Source organism: Condylura cristata, unplaced genomic scaffold, assembly GCF_000260355.1.
Source record: "Condylura cristata isolate star-nosed mole 26May11 unplaced genomic scaffold, ConCri1.0 scaffold00005, whole genome shotgun sequence".
Taxonomy (NCBI): Eukaryota; Metazoa; Chordata; class Mammalia; order Eulipotyphla; family Talpidae; genus Condylura; species Condylura cristata.
Window position 1 is genome coordinate 58,676,200 of NW_004567106.1, and position 16,867 is coordinate 58,693,066.

Genomic DNA, 16,867 nt, shown 5'->3' on the forward strand with positions numbered 1-16,867 from the left:
GACTTGACTCATCTGGTCTGGAGGTGATGAGGGATTAGGAACGCAGGCGCTGGTGGGGACTGGAGTCACGCTGCTCCAGGAAGGCAGGGAAGATTCAGAGGCTGCCCGCTTCTAGCCTGCCCACTCCCCACCGGGGCTGACGCTAATGAGACCCAGGAGTTGTTTCAAGGCACCGTCTCCCCGGCTCCTGGACTGTTACATTAATTGCATTGTGTTAATGTTCATGGTCTCTGAGAGCCCTTGGTGTCTCTGCATGGCCAGGAGTGGAAGGCACAAGCTGGCTCTGTTAAGCTGCTACTGTTTTAAGGGAGATGTCTGCAGGTTCACCTCTCGGTTGTTGCTGCATCGGTGATTGGGAAGCCCCACTTCACCTGGGGCCGGCCAGGAGTCTCAGTGGTGCTCAGGTTGTTCTGGATGGCTGCTTACCTTCTTGCAGAAAGTGTTGGAAGAGGCTAGAGTGCTGTTTCCCGCCCTCCCTCTGCAGGTTCTCCTGCAGGGCTGGCAGTTAGCCTGTGCTGCTTCCCACTCGCCTTCCCGCTCTGCACTCACATGGAGCATCACTGCACCCCTCCCCCATCTCTAACTTTAGAAAATTCAGAGCCGAGAACCTCAGGAACCTGATTCAACTCTTAATTTCTCCACGAAGGAATTGAGCCCGGAGGGGTGTGATGCCCAGCCCAGAAGGGCCAGAACTGATACCTGCTCGCCAGCCTAATGCAGGGCTTTGTCCCCATCCATTTCTGCCCACCTCCTTTCTCGTTCCCAGTTCCAGGCTTCCTGTGGTGCTGTTGCTGATGGCTTTGAGGGTATTTAAGGCAGGAATCTGACCCGATGGAATGTGGGATGGAAGATTGTCTGTCACAGGACGCCTGGTGTCACCTCCCCATAGGTAGCCCTGAGCACTCCCGCCCTGGGCAACTTACACACAGCCCTTGCAGCAGGCTGTCTTCCTTTCCAGATGCCCCAGGCCCCGTGTTCTGTGTGGGGCTCTTGTTAACCTACCATTTGGCACCTGCCCTGCCTGGGGCTGCCCACTCCCAACAGCCAGCACCTCCCGAGGCTGTTTCCAGGCAATCCCGGGCCTCCGCTCCTGAGGAGCTGGTGATTTCCTGGGCTGCCTCAGGCACTGCAGAAGCACCTGGGAGGAATCTCCCCTCTTCTCCATCCTGGCACAGAAAATGGGGAAGGCGGGCAGCTGTATGCTTGGGGTCACCCCCTCTCCTTGCATTGCTGCTGAATCCCCTCCGCTCTCGGCTTTGTGGCCTACACAGCCCCTGCGGGGTCTTCCTCTTGTTCAGCATTTTCAGGTTTCTTTGAAATGCCCACTCCTGTCTTGTGTAGGCCAGCCTTGGTGTGCAGGCGGGACTTCTCCCTCCTTCCATCAGCCCTGACCTCCCCATGACCCAAAGAAGGCTTCCAGAAGGGCCCTGAGTCTTCAGTGTTGTCCCAGACTGAGAGCCACTAGGGACCCTCTTGGCTCCTGGAGGAGAGTTAGGGTGGCTAAACGCACCCCCTAAGGCAGGAGCTCCTCTGGTCTGTCTCCTAGCTGAGCTCATAAGTGATCTGCCCCACACATGCACACATTCTCTCTCCCTCGGTCTCTTTAAAAAGGTTTCAGATCTGCATGCTGACTGGCTGGGGAAGCCACCGTGCGCTAAGAGTAGTGCTGTGAGAGCGTGAGCCCCTGCCTGGCTCTCCACTCCTTCCTGGGAACCCCTGCCCCTCCGCACGGCATCAGGGCCTCACTACGCTGGTAGGAGAATGACCCAGCCCCCACTGCCTGTTAGATGAGATTAAAGATAAACGGGCAGACTCCAGACTACTAGGGTGGGGGTTGGGGAAACAGTGTACGGGCTGGGGGTGGGGGGCAGAGACTGTCTATCTTTCTGCAGGTTAGGGCACTCCAGCTGCAGAGCAAAGGGTGATAGGAAATGAAGCCAATTCCTGTCTGCCACCTTCCGCCCCTCATTGGCCACAGTCTTGGAAAGCTGGAGCTGCCCCACTTCTCCCCTCTCCTCCACCCCTGCCTCACCTGGAAGGGCACAGCCATAGCCCTGCTGGGTGGGCACTGAGGTGTGTGCTGCCTGGTCAGGGGAGCGCTTCCCCGGCAATTAGGCAACTTGCAAATTAACCATTTGTATTAATTTGGTAAATAAACCAGAACAATTTCATTAGTGACACATTAATGTGCTTGAGAGCAGGAGGACGTACCCGCTGTGAGGCAGCGGGCCCGCTGGCTGCCCAGCCCCAGCCGTCCAGCTCATGGCTCAAGCTGCGCCCCACCCCGGACATGGCTGGCTGACTCACACCGTTCCTTGGCCTCATGGAGAAGGACCCCTCTCCACTGAACAAAAGGCATCTGTTCAGCTGGGCCTGGGGGTCACTACATAGTAGCCCAAGGTCAACCCCCAGTCGCCTTACCACCCACTCTGTGAATTGTATGGGGGCCCCGGACCTAAAGAGCCTAACACTCCTTGGGGGTGGAAAAAATGAAGGAGATTGAGCATGGTCAGGCAGGGCTGCTCTGCCGGCCTGGGTTGAAGGGACAGAAATGTTTTACCTGACTTTAAAGACACTGGACCCTTCTAAAGAAACAGGCTAGGAGAAGTCATGTGACTAGCAGAAATTCATGGCCAGAGTTAGGATTTGAACCCATATCTTCTATTTCCAAAATGTGTCCTGTCTACTTACTGCCTCATGGCCTGGTCAGTCCCCCAGCTCCAGAGAAGATTCAGAGCACAGAACAAGCTTCAAGTCTAGATGGAGAATGAAGGCAGCATTTGGATATGAAATTACTGCCCCTACCAGGAAGTAAATAATTAATATGATGACGATGAAGTGTCAAGCTCTGCTAAGTGCTAAACATGTTTGTACTCGTTCCCTTCTTCATTCACAAACCCTCCGAGGGCAGGTCCTGCTACAGTCCCGACTTCATAGTGAGCAGAGGCACAGGAGCTGTGAGTGATTCACCAGTGTTTGGACAGGGGGGTTGGAACCCAGGTAGTCTGGTGCCATAGTCCATGCTCTCGACTTCTGTACGGCCCACTGGCCCGCCACCACGCCACAGTGTTGGCTGGGAGGTTCACCGCAGGCTAGAGTGCAGGGGAACCTCCCCAGGGAGGCGCTGCTGAGGCTGGGAGAGCTCAGCCCACAGGGCCTCGTTCCCGACTGTGAGGTGCTCTCCCAGTGCCCGGCATGGGGAGCAGACGGGAGAGGTGCTGAGCCATGACCAGGCCAGCAAGGGTGCGGGCAGCCCCACGTGTCCTGAGGGCCCAGTGTGACCATCAGGCGGCAAGGCTGCCCACTTCCCCTCAACCCGTACGGCGGGTTTCCTCAGTGTGGTGCCCCATTCTCATAGCCTCAGGTAGGCTCCGCCTCTGAAGCCCGTGCTTGCCTGAGCGCTGTAGAGGGAGGAACGAAGAACAGGCGCCATCTGTCCCCTGCTCACACTGCCCATGTCCCTGTGTGCCATCACATCCCACATGCACATGAAGCCCACTCCAGCCCTGGCACAACCAGGATCGCCCCCAAGGCCTGAGCATCCTCAGTCACGTACGAAGCTTCCCAAGGTAGCGGAGCCCAGGCCTCTTGCTGAAACACTCCAAGATGCTGAAGAGATGAGCAGCAATCTTGTGTAGCACTTTGCAATTTACACAGCACTCCATGAGCAGTACTCACGCAATGCTTGCAAGAACCAGGCGGCTGAAAACTGCTTTCTTTTATATTTGATAAGGACGAGCCTCCCCTCACTCCTGTCTTCAGTTTGAAACAACTTGTGGGAGATCACATTCTGCTTGTCTAGAGATGGCCCATCCTCATTATTCACGATTTTCTACTTGCTAATGCACCTACCTGCTAAATTTTGTCACCCCAAAATCAGTACTCATGGGGTTGTTTGCAGATGCGCCTGCAGAGGCAAACGAGTCTCTGTGAGTGCGTTCCCAGCTTGCGTTGCGCAGGGGTTGCGCCACGTCTTGTTTCAGCTCTCACGCTGCAAACACGTGCTTCTGTGGCTTACCAAGTGTCACGTTTTTCAAAGTGTGCTTTTTGTTGGTGATTTTGCTGTTTAAAATGGTGTCCAAGCACAGGGCTGGAATGCTACCGAGAGGTCCTTTGTGCAAGAGCGCTGTGGTGTGCGCTGGGAAGGAGTGTGTCGGGTGAAGTGATCTAGTACGAGTTGCTGTCGAGCATGAGTTGAGGGTTAATCATTAATGTGCATCAAATAGGTATGTCCTTAAGCAGAGACATGTAGAATAGAAGACTGTGGATTAGTAACTTGATGAAAATATAACCAGCATCCTATAGGAACCTCCCTCAATTCCCCAGAAACAAGGGTTCGGCATTCACTGATTATTCAGTGGCCTTGTAGAACATAAATAACAAAAATAATAATCAGCTGCTTCTGTATAGAGCTATATTTGAGTATGTGTGTGTGTTTATATATTTTCTCAATTGAGGGAAAGTATCAGAAACTTGATCCCAAAGTTGAACAGAGAAGTAGAACTTACTCATAAATGGACCCGGAATGTACAGTTAAGCCACAGGTTCCTGGCTGTCAATGTAAAAGAGAAACATGGAAGGATAAGGCTTATCCCAACCTGGGAGTGCCCTCCTTAGCCCTTTGCTTCTCCCCCATAACTCTCCCAGGGCTAGAAAGGAGGAAAGACTTTGATCTGATCTGAATTCCGCATACCAGTTTAAGCTGGTTACGTCCAGAAACGCAGCACAGCTTAGTCTGAGAGACAAGTCGGAAGACAGAGCTGTGGGAACTGAGCTCAGCCCCTGCCCTCCAGCGAGCTCAGCTCTCCTTCCCTGAGTGCCTTTGTTTGCTGGAGAAATGACCGTGGCTGCATGGCTGCAATAAACTGGGGAGCAGGGGCCGTGGCTGACAGCTTTGTCTTCCCTGCAGCCTGAGATGGACTGCAAGGCAGTGTAGGGCCTGAGGCCAGAGACAGCTTTGCTCCGCGGCTCGCCAGGCCCCAGGGATTTGTCCAGTACAAGTTAGCGTGTTGATTGCGGGCTGAGCAAGGCTGGGTGAGTGTGAAGCTGGACTCCCCAGCCAGCAGAGCCTGGCTGCTCCCCAGTGGCTCGGGCCCAGGTGTGGCTGCCAGTCACCGGGTCCTCCCTCTCACGTGACCCCATGGCAAGCTGGCATCTGGTTTGTGGCCCCTGAAGGCGCAATGTGACTTAGGAGTTTGCCTGAAGCGGGTGTGCACTTTATATAACACAAGAGGGCCTGTGCTGCCCATCTCTGGGGTTCTTCCATCATCCCAGCGTGTCCAGGACCGAGGAGAGTCGTGTGCAAAGCCTGGCACAACCACACTGGCCACCAGAACAGGGAGGCCCAGTACCAAGCAGGGCAGCCATCCTCAGCTTCAAGGAAAAGCCACCTGGCTACCAACCCTAATGGAGGTCCAGGAGTGAGGGCCCTGGACTCAGTGTGGGCCTGGGCACTGTGCCAGCTTTATTGGCTTTCAGCCAGACAAAAGGAAATAATGCGCCGGCCCCCAGTATAGGGAGCCCACTGGCTTGGGGACAGGAGCCAGTGTCGACACCCGGGTACAAGGCAAGCTGCTTCCCGTTCTCCTTGCTGCTTCCCCGAACGTCCTCTGAGACTGTGTCTTGGCCCTATCGTGTTCGATAAAGCTTGACAAGTTAAGAAAAAAAACAAGAGCCACAAGCTTCCCACCCATCGTTTCACCCACCCTGTTCTTGTCCCGTGTGACGCCTCTTCTCAATTCCTAGCCCTCCCACGGAGGGACCCCGGGCTCTAGCACCAAGGCCTTTGCAAGGTGGCAAAAGGAAGGCCTCTTGGGGAAGCCCCTCCCCCACCTCGATGAATTTGCCATACTGGCTAGTTAGCTCTTGGGGCCCGTTTTAATCAGAGCATCATTTTGCCTACCCGCCTTTCGCCCCCATGAATGCAGACCCGCTGATAAATTACTTGCCAGAATTTGAGGAGGAGACACGTTTCACTTCCACAGGAACTGCTGGTTCTCCCTGCCTGCTTCTGTCCTTCAGCCATGTGGTGTGGGCCTTGGGTAGACAGCCAGCCCTCATTCTTCTCCCATCTGTGCCAGTGAGGCGCAAGGTCCCACGGTCCAGATGGTGGGGCAGCCAGAGCGTGTCCCAGGACGTGAGGGAGACCTGCTCCTGAGACAGCAGGCTGTGGCAGCAGGGAAGAGGGTACAGGAGGGTCTTTTCTGCTCCCAACGAGGAGGCGTGTAGAGAAGGCCCGAGGAAACCTGGCTTCTTCCCCCAGCCTGTCTGTTAGTAGTACATGTCCCTTCTGGGCCTCGGTTTCCCCGCGACATCAGGATGGACTGGATAGACCGTCTTCTTTTCTCGCTGTTGCAAACTGCTTAGCCCTTCCTATGCCACACCCTGTTGAACTGGGAGTTTCCACCAGAGTGTGGGCCTCAAGCAGGAAGAGGGTCATCAGGAGTAGAAAGAATCAGGGGCCTTCTGCTCTGGCCCCAGCCCCGGTTTTCCTCCCACAGCCTTCCAGGCTCACCCAAGCCACCAATCCATGGTAGGGAGTTATGTCTCCGGCCCCCCATGTCCCCCTGCAGAGTGAGCCCCACCAGCTAGGCAGGCCCTCCCCGCCCTGGCCCTCTGTCTCAGGCCACCACCACCACTTTGGCCCAGGCTTCAGAGACTTCCCAGGTCTAATCAGGCTTGAAGTGCTTTAAATTAATACAAGTCCTTACATTTGGCAGCCAAGATTTTTATTGGTCCCTTGCGGGGGCGGGGGGGGGGTTAGGGAAGAGGTTGAGAATCAAAGGAATTTTTCTTGGGCCATTGTCTTCTGGTGGAGCAAATCAACCACTGTGAGGTGCAGCCCACCCTCTTGGGGGCAGAGGCAGCGCTGGGCCTAGATCTGGGGTCCCGCGTCTTCGGGCGGGTGGGGGCATCTCAGTGGAGGCAGCTGAGGAGGCTTTGAGCCCCACAGTGGTTCTGAGGTTTCTGAGGTTCAGCTCTAGCGCTGGACTGCATGGGCTTGGCTTGCGGCAGAGACCACATCCTTCCAATTGCTTTTTCTGGGAGTAACCTGGTGGGGTGAGCCCCGAAGTGCCCCCGGGGGTGGTGCATTTCCTGCCTTCGCCTTGCAGCCCCTTGGCCCCACCACTTCTCTCCTGGCTTTCTTGCAGCCACTTTCATTACCTTTCCTGAGCTCTAATTCATTCAGCTCTTCAGGAAGAACTGGCACCCCTCTCCCCAGGGATTGCCTTGCTCCCCAAGGCCTGCCTGTCTTCCCAGTGGAGATGGGGGTGGATGCTGAAGTGTGGGATGTACCCATAACCGAGTCTGCACCTCACCTCCTTCGTGACCCCAGAGGAGGGGAGTTTGGAAGTTGCTTTATCAGTGACGTATCTGTCGCAAAATGAGGGTGTGATTGGCTAAAAATTGCAGATGCAACTTGAAAGAACTGAGGAGAAAGGCCCCAGGTGGGGCAGCCGTGACGGGGGCTCCAACAGGTTCCAGCTCTTCTGAACACCTCGCTCCTCCCTCCTTCCCCCAGGGACTGAACAAGGAGGGGGCTGCTGAGCCCTGGGCCTCCCCCCCTGCACGCCCAGGGCAGCCTCCCGCAAGCTGACGCCCCCTTTCTCTGGTCACCAGGTGGAGGTGGAGGTGGAGAGCATGGACAAGGCCGGCAACTTCATCGGCTGGCTGCACATCGAAGGCGCCAACCTGTCCGTCTTGCTGGTGGAGCACGCGCTCTCCAAGGTCCACTTCACCGCGGAGCGCAGCTCCTACTACAAATCCCTGCTGTCCGCAGAGGAGACCGCCAAGCAGAAGAAGGAGAAGGTACATCCCAGCTCCTCCTTCTCTTGCTCCCCCCCCCACACACACACACCCCAACTCCATCAACAGACAGGCGCCTGTCGCCCCAGGCTCTAGAAAAGTGCCCAGTTTAGTGCTGTCCCACGCCCCGCACCTAGAACCACTCGACCCAGGGAGAGGCTGCCCCCTGAGGCATCCTTTGCCTGTGGTAGAACTGGGGTGGGCCCAGGCCTGCTCTGGGGCACCTGGAGCAGAAACCTCTCTGGAAGAGGGGTAACCGTGGACTGATGAGAGAAATCACTGGGGAGCAGGAGGCCAGGGAGGAGTTCCGCCCCCACGGCAGACCCATCCGTGCACCCAGAGGGCCTGCGGCCTGCAGCTTACCTCTGAGCTTCCTTCATATTGCCCTGCAGGGAAGCCCGTTTTGGAAGCTGCCCCAGGAGATGCATAAAGCTGTTAGGACAGCAGATTTACGGCCCATCCGTCTCTCAGACACTGCACAGAAGAGACAAGGGGGGTGGGTCGGCAAACAGCTTTTGGAAACAAATTGATGATTAAGGAACCCAGTGGTTTGGTCGTAGGAGCCAGGCCCAGTCCTCCCCCCACCACCCCTCAGCCTGTCGCCACTGACTTACTACCCAGCCCCGACAATGGGGATAAATCAGCCTGCCGCCAATTTGTCAGGGCTTCTCTGAGCTTGAGGAGGATTGCATGGGACCGCCATGCTGAGCCATAAATCCGTGCCAGGAATAAACGTTTCCCTCCCTGTGGGACAGCCATCTGGCTCCGAAGTCACCTCCCAGAGCCAAGACCCAAACACCTGCCAGAAGGAGTGGGGGGCTTCGGGCCCCGGAGGTGCCTGCACCCTCCTCCAGCCCGGAGCGGCCAGGCCAGGGCTTCCATCTGTGCCAGGAGGGACTGCGCCTGGGAATGCTTTCTTCCTTGGCTCTTTTCTTCCCACCCCCTGAGAATCAGGGCAGCCCCCGGCCCTGTGAGCTAAGGACGCCAGAGAGAGGAGGCTCAGAAAGCTGGGACATCCGTGCCCTGCAGGAGCCAGCCACCACGTGGCCCCCTCAGACCGCCCCTTGTCACACAGTCCCTGCTCAATTAAGCCCTGGCTGTGCGAGTGATGGGGAGGCAGCCACGGCTGAGAGGGAGCTTCCTTTTGGATATCCTGTTTGTGACAGCTGGACTTCAGGCTGCCACCGTGGCCTTTGCTCACTGCCAGGGGAGGGAGGGCGTAGTGCTGGCATCTCCTGTGCAGAGCGGGGAGGCTTCACCGAGTGCTAGCGGCTTCCAAGGCCCACATGGAAGCATCTTTTCCCCCGGCCCTGTACCCCTGGCTGCGTGTGAGCCTAGAAGCTGCCGCTTCCAATCTGCTCAGGCCTCTGCCCTCTGCGAGTGGTGACCCTGGGTGGGGCGGAAGGGGTCTAGAGGACAGCGGGGTCTGTCAGGGCTGAAGTGGAGGTGCTGCACTGGGCATCACTGTTGCACACACAGACTTGTCTGAAAGCCCAAGTCATTTACTGGGGCCATGTAACAACACTGAGGAGGGAGAACTTGCTGGTGACTAACTCCTAACGTGAGCTGCATGCTTTTGCTGCAGTCCAACCAGAATGCCGGGCACAGGTCTCCAGGGACTGCCAGCCTCTTCAGCCCCTCTCCTGCGCACCTGCCCCTACTAGGATCCTGGAGGAACCTAGTTCCCAGGAGCGGCCGGGAACAACCTAGTTCCCTGCCTCAGCCCTCACAGCAGGCCCCACTCAGACACAAGTTTGGTGCCCAGCTCCGGGACAGAAAACTGAGTATCTGAGGTGACTGTGTGATCCCCGACCTTGCCCCTCTGTGACCCCATGCAGGCTGCTGTACCTGTCGAGACAGGTGTCTTAGTTTCAAAGATCACTGCAGCACCTGAGGAAGGTAATGCTGTGAGATTTGCACTCAGATTTGCACACCGGGAGCCTGCAGAAGTCTTGGGAGTGTGATTAGGTGCATTTGTGTTTCTAAGGAACTCCCACAATGTGTTTTCCCAGATCTAAGAACTTAGCCACTGCCCTGCCAAGCCTAATCCCTCCCTCTCCCCTCGAAGAGGGACTCCTCTCAGGGAGGCCACTTCAGGCCCTTCCCTGGCTGACAGAGTGATTCCCCCCCCCCTTCTTCTCTGGGGCCCTGGGGAGGTCTAGGGACCAAGGAGGGAGTTGCAAATGGGAACTGTCCCCACAGGCCCCTTCTGCCACTCATGCCCCAGCAGGACCCTGGACAGAGCTGGATTGGCCATTGATTGGCTTTTATTGAGCTTGGCTTCCCCACTGTGTGTTTGAAGGCCTCTGCCAAGCTGGCCTCATGCCAGCCCCACCCCTGAGGGTTCCTCCCCCCTCACCCCCCCCCCACGGAGCAGATATATTAAATAGGATTTAGAAAAGAAAGGCTCCAGCCAGTGGAGCCTCAGTCCACATTGAGTCTCCTGCCAGGAGGAGGACCTGGGGCTCCCCAGGGAGGAAATGCAGGGAAGGGGGGGAGGAGACAGCCCTCTGTGCTGACTTGGGCCTTCCCTGAATCCGCACAGTAGGCTCCTTCCCCGGGGCAGCACCAGGAGCCCTGGAGCCCTGAGGTACAGAGGGGCCTGAGCAGGAAGGAGCTGGCACGACAGCCCTCTGCCCCGGCCCTGGCCTTGAAGCAGGAGGGACACCTGTCCCCGCCTGACCACGTGCTGCACTGGAGCCGGGAATTGGAAAGGCCGCCCCACCCAGAGCAGCCAGGAGATGGCCACTGCAGGGTGGCTCCGTTCTCTGGCTGCTGCCGCCCCCAAAGGCCAAGAGCGCCCCCAGCACCCAGCTCTCAGCATCTCAGTAGAACCATGGGCACAACTACTGAGCCTCCTGGATGGGGTTTTGGGGGCTTCCCTCTTCCCTCTGGAAGAGGCATCCCTCTTGGGATTCCCCAAAACAAGATCCTTGTCGGGGACCTGAGCTGTGAAAGGGCTTTGGGGCGGCTGTGGGAGTCACGTGTCTGTAGGTGTCTCACCAATGTGTCTGTCCCCTTCCCGCCCCAGGCCTGCACAAGTCCATGTAGGCTGAATGTCCTCCCTCCAGGGGTGGGGACATGCCCAGCCTAGTCCACAGCTGACCAACCCGGCCACATTTATCAGTTTCACCAGGGTCCCTGGGTGGCTTCCATCCTCCTCAGAAAAGGCAGAGCCCTCAGAGCCCCACTGTCCTAGGTTCAAGCTCAACCCTCTCCTGGAAAACAACTTCCTTTATCTGGGGAGGAGCTCTCCCTCCCTCTGCTAGCCGCAGGCCACTGGTGTCTTCCCACCTCAAGGGGCAGAGTGTGCTGGCCACCCCCCCTTCCCAGTCAGCTGTGGGGCCTTGTCACAGGGCCTGCCTCGCGCAGCCCTCCCTGTGGTGCTAGGGGCTCAAGGGCAGGCCTTGAGGCTTTGTTGCCTTTGCTGACCTGGAGCTGCTGCCCACCCGAGCCTGTGGGAAAAGAGCCCAGGCTCTGTCTTTTCCCCAGGAGGAAGCCTGATGCTGTTGCCTGAGGTGCTTTCACTTGAGGCGTCATTAGCACTTTCTGCTCTCACCCTGTCAGTCTGTTCCCAGTTCGTCAACACTGCTAGGGAGCCAGGAAGCCAGGCAGGGCTGGGGTGGGGCTGAGGAGGGCTCTCCAACCTGGCACCCACTTGGTGCGGCATAGGCGCCCTGTTCCTGCCCGATGGGAGAAGGAGCCAGAGGAGGCGCAGGCAGGAGAGGGAACGCCAGCTGGCCAAGGGGTCCAGGGTGGGTTCCTGCAGAAGGGCAGGGAGTAGGCAGCTGGGTCGGGGGGCCTCTGGCAGGGAGTGGACCGTGCTCAGCTCCAGCTCGTTTGAGATGGCGATGGCTGTCTTGTCTCAGAGGCAGTGAGTCCCACTGAGTTGGGAGCTGCCAAGACCCCAGAGGAGCTGAGGCCTGGACAGATGCAGGACTGGCTGAGGGGTTACTTCCCTGGAGACTTCTGGCTGGAGGGAGGTGGGCAGGAGGAAAACTCGGGACTGGACCCTGAATTACAAGTAATTGTGGCTGACCCCCAAAGTGCTCTCAAAGGTCAATGCCATAGTCTAGGGAGAAAGCCAGAGATGCTCTTCTCCATGGGGAAGGTGGGCCCTTGACGGATGCCAGCCGGAGTCTGCTGACTGGAGGCAAAGCTGTCACATGGGGTACTGCTCCCACCTTCTCACCTGTGACAACCAGCCTTGGAGTGGGTGGAGGCAGCATTGTCTGGGTGCTGATGATGGCACAGGTATGGGGAAAGTGACCGGGGGAACCAGAGCTTTGTGGGTTCAAACCCAAGGCAGGTCAGGGACCCCAGCAGTCCTATGTCCCTGTGCCACTCTGCCACCTGCACGTCCCCAAGGGGCTCTGTCCTGATGGTGTGTGGGCAAGCCACCCGCCTCCCACAGGAGAAGCACTGGAGACACAGGGAAGGCACACTGCTGGCCAAACAGCAAGTTCAAGGGCAGCGTGAAGGGGCAGCCCACCATCTCCGCCTCTGCGGTGCTGCCTCGCATCTCCAGGAGACCTCGTTGATGCCCCCTGAAGAGCCCAAAGCCAGGCTGCCTCTGTTTGATACTTGGTGCCCAGCTTTTGACAGGCCTGTGTGCCTCCGTTTCCTCAAGTGTAAAGTGGGAGTAACGTTAGGCCCCGCTTGCAGGGCTGTGAGCAGTAAATAGTAATACTGGGAGAATGCTTAGAATAGCACCTGGCGCCTAGCAGGCATGTAACGTCCGGGCTTGTGTGTGAGACACTTGCGTGTGGTCTGTTCCCCACACTCCCGCTTCCCCGCTCAGCTGGAGAGCCCTCCCTGTCCTGACTGGCCTCACTACTGGGGTAATCTCCCGGCCACAGGATTGGACCTGACGCGCTGTCACCTCCAATCAGCTTCTGACCGCTGGAGCCCTGACAGCGCAGGGCTGGGAAGTGCAAGAGAGGAAGGGCAGAGGGGAGTGGCCCGGCTTCTGAGCAGTGGTCAGGAGGTGCCAGCGGTGAGGACAGAGAAGTGCTGAGAGGAGGCACTCCCCCACAGGACAGGGCGCAGCCCAGACCCCTCAGGAGCACCACTGCCTTGTGACAGTGGGGGGACAGCAGCAGAGTGGTGTGGGCAAGGCGGCTGGACAAGCCAGGCCCAGGTCCTCTCACTCTGGGGTGCATGAGAGGTGCATGGGTGCCTGCATTTGGTTTGTTCACTTTCTCTGGGACCTTTAGATCCTAACTCTGGGGTGGGGCGCAGCCATCGGCATTTGTCATAAGTTCCCCAGTTGCTTCTGGTGCCTGCCAGAGTTTGAGATTCTCTGCAGCAGAAAAGTTCAGAGTGCTTTCCTCCCCTTCAGCCGTGGGAGCGCCTCGGGGACCTGATGTGAGCAAAAAGTGCCTGCAGTGACCCCCACTCACTCACCCCAGGGGTGACCCTGCTTTGCCCAAAGCACCTTTCCTAGCTTCCTCTGACTTGGCTCCCTAACCCCCGCCCCGCTGACCACACCTGCAGGTCTGGGCCCACTATGAGGAGCAGCCTGTGGAAGAGGTGGTGCCTGTGCTGGAGGAGAAGGAGCGTTCGGCCAGCTATAAGCCGGTGTTCGTGACCGAGATCACCAACGACCTGCACTTCTATGTGCAGGATGTGGAGACGGGTGAGTGTGTAGGCCCAGGCCCATGCCTTGTAGCTGGCCGAGGCCAGCCTGAACCCCTGGTCTCTGTGCAGTGGGAGAAAAGCAGTATAACTTCCCTTGCTGAGAGCAAGGGCACACGCCTCGGGGGTGGCCACACCACACTCTGGACCTGAGGGTCATCTTGTGAGCCACTGCGTGGGTGAAGTCAAGTGCATCCTCTGAGGACTGGTGAGGTAGCCAGTCTTGTCAAGTGGGACTCTGACTCGCAGGGAGTCATCTTATGTGCAGGAACCCCTGGGCGCACTGGGCCGGAGGATTGGTAGCCCTGTGTCGATGTCCATATGGTCTGTCTGGTCACAAAGCAGGAACTGACCTCACTCAGCCCTCTCCCTCTCTCAGCTTCCTTGGGAAGGCAGGAGAGGAGCTTGGGCTCATCCCTGCTGGGGTTTCTCCTTCTCTGGAGGTTACCGTAGCCCTGAGTGTAGCCAGTTGCCATGGAAACAGGCAGCGCTCCAGGGGAAGTCATCCTCGAGGGTCTGAAGGACCCTCCCTCCGCCTCCTGCATTCTTCTCTCCCTTCCTCCCTCCTGTCCTTGATTACTGTGCACTGCAACCTGGGTGCCATAGGCCAAGACTTCTAGAAGGCATAGGGCAGGAGAGCAGCTCTCTCCACCAGCACTTGGCCTTTCTGGCTCAGCTTCCCACCTCCACCCTTTTTACTCTGTCTCCACTCTGGCCTCCCTCTCATCGCCACCCTCTGCAGAGAAATAATTTAGTTGAGAACAGAGAGAAAAGCTCTTAAAGCAGCTCCTGGGTGCCAGGAGCTAACTGCTTGCGAGTCCAAGGGGGCTGAAGAGACGGTTGGCGCTCAGAGTAGCCCCGTGGATGGTGGGGTGCAGCTCTGCTGGCGTCCTCACCCCCACCCAGGTCCTCTCCAGGTCACCAGCGCGACGTCTCGGCCACTTCCTCTGTAATGCTATTTCCCAAGCAGCTGCTTTTGTGACAGTGCTGTTTCACCAAGAAAAACAAGATTGTTCCTGACCCTGGGCCATCTCAACTTGGGAGGCGAGAAGCCAGGTTGGGGTGGAGGTGGCGCTGAGGAGCCTTCAGGAACAGGGTCTTTGAGGCCCACCACAATCCTGGTGAAAGCTGGCCATGCCAGTACTAGGACTTGAACCCAAGAGGTGGCCGGTCTTTGGGTGTAGGGGTGACAGGAAAGGTGCTGATCCAGATGGGAAATGGAGAAGAGGGGTTCTTGGAAAAGGGATCAGACTCCACCTGGTTACTGCATCCTGCTTGGGGGCACCCACCTGAAATAAGAACCGGTCCCTGAAGTCTCCAGAGGACAAGGCTCAAGCATTCATGACCTCCCACCATGTGGTCTTTGTCATCTCAGGCTTCCTGTGATGCCTCGTCCCTCCAGGCTGTCCCTGACAGGATGCCAAGACAATGAGGGGGTGTCTAAGGCAGAAGATGGGGGGGGGGCAAGAACTACAGTGCCCTTGTTCCCCCAGCACTGGAGGAGGGGGAGGCTCGTCATTGGCTGCCACCTGCAGATGTCAGCGGCCCCATAAAACCCCCAAAAGAAGCCTCGGCCTACACAGCCTCCCGCTTCTGGACCTTCCATCCCCTCTTGAGGGACATTCTCAAGCCTTGTCTCCCTGCTCTTAATTAAAGCCTGCCTTCAGGACAGATCTGATGAAATGATGAAAACATTGCCATTAGCTGCAAATGACCTACCAGGCTCTATGTAAGGACCTCCCAGAGGGCTTTGCTGTTTGCAGTCCTGCTTCTGTTGCCTTGGAGCAAAAGATAAAAAGTAAAAATAGCCCTAGTAAAGGAGGAAGTTGCCTGTGTAGGGGCTTCGTCTCAGTCCTGAAACTGACTCTTGTGGGCCAGGGATGCGGTCTCAGGAGAATTCCAGTACCCGGACACCTGCAGAGGCCTGAGAATGGCCCACACCCTCATGTGCATATGAAGCGTTCACCCTCAGCACAGTTAAACCATTAAGTACCCTGAGCACCTTGGATTCTCCAAGCCGAGTAAACAGAAGCAAGTGAGCTATGGCCTGTGCCCTGAAGCAGCTCACACTGTTGTGGCAGATACATTACCTCAGAAGAGGAACTTGCAAAGCCAACACATGTTAGGCAGCTGTTACAGTGTGGCCGGGGCCCTGAAAATGGAAAGAGCAGCGGCCACCTGCTGTGTGGCCCTGGGAGGAGTGGTGTGGGCTGGGCAGCCACCACCCTGGAGGAAGCTGGCTGGCCTTGCTCATATGCACATGCTCTACCCACCTCCTTAACCAAAGCGAGGCGCATTCCTAAGGGCTTCTGCAACCACAGCCAGTAGATCAGCGAGCTGAGCCTGGAGTGGTCGGCCAGTGTCTGCCCACTTTAGACGATAAGCTGCTCGAAACCTCTTGAGAAAGGCAGCTGAGAGGGCTTCCCTGGGGGACTGGGCAAGCCGTCGCTGCTGTTGCCCTGTGGCACGCCACATCCTGTCCATTGCCCTGGCTCCTCTGCCTCCTGGCCCCATCCAGAGAGGAGGCCTCCAAGAGCACAGACCCCAGGTCTCATGCCTCTCCACCCCCCAGGCACCCAGCTGGAGAAGCTGATGGAGAGCATGCGCAATGACATCGCCAGCCACCCGCCCGTGGAGGGCTCCTACGCCCCCCGCCGGGGGGAGATCTGCATTGCCAAGTTTGAAGATGGAGAATGGTAAGCCTCTGGGGCCAGACCATGAGCCTTCAGCAGGGGCAGAGGACAGGACTCTGGCCGCAGAGCTGTGCCTTAGCAGCCGGGGTCCCGCCAGGCAGTGATCTTGGCCTGCGAGTCCCCTGCAATCCAGCCGGCCCCCCGGGTACATTGGTGCCCCTCCTCTCTCCAGGGAACCCCCAAGGAGCACAGAGCAGCCCTGGCTGCTGGCTGCCTGGGGCTCTCCGACACACCCTTCACTCCACATGTGGGAATAGGGTGTTACAGGCCAGGGGAGTGAGGGCGGTGCTGGTTCTCAGTGAAGCCAGACCAGCTGTCTGACCCTCCCTCACTAGCTGTCTGAGTCATGAGCAGAGATTCACGGGCTTCAAAAAGGTTACTTGGTCTCCTTTACCAGAGTAGCGCCCATGGCCTTCCCAGGGTGACGAAGTGACTTGGATGTGTTCCCTGCTGCGGCCTCCCAGACAGATCTGCCGGCTAATTACAGCTGCTGTTTAGTGTGCTGGGTTTAAACAGCAGACATCAATCTAGTCATTAGTCTTGTTGCTTTATGCCCCAAGGACACATTAATCTGCTCCACATGCTCCCTTCTCCCTCCCTCTGCTCCCAGCTACGCTCTGATTCCATTATAGGGTGGCCACAGGGCCCCAGGCCTTGGCCTTCCTGGAGACCAAGTCCTGCCCTCTGACACTCCCATGGGTGTTGTCTCGGAGCCTGCCCGGGGGGTGCAT

General features: G+C 57.6%; 1 protein-coding gene across 1 annotated transcript in view; it reads left to right on the top strand.

Annotated features, from left to right (window-relative positions):
- The window catches only part of SND1 (staphylococcal nuclease and tudor domain containing 1), a 381,281-nt gene that overhangs the window by 359,966 nt on the left and 4,448 nt on the right, over window positions 1-16,867 (top strand). The window contains exons 17-19 of the mRNA XM_004677002.2: window positions 7,621-7,809; window positions 13,303-13,444; window positions 16,016-16,139. Coding sequence (XP_004677059.1) covers window positions 7,621-7,809; window positions 13,303-13,444; window positions 16,016-16,139 — 455 coding nt within the window. The remainder of the gene's footprint in view (window positions 1-7,620; window positions 7,810-13,302; window positions 13,445-16,015; window positions 16,140-16,867) is intronic.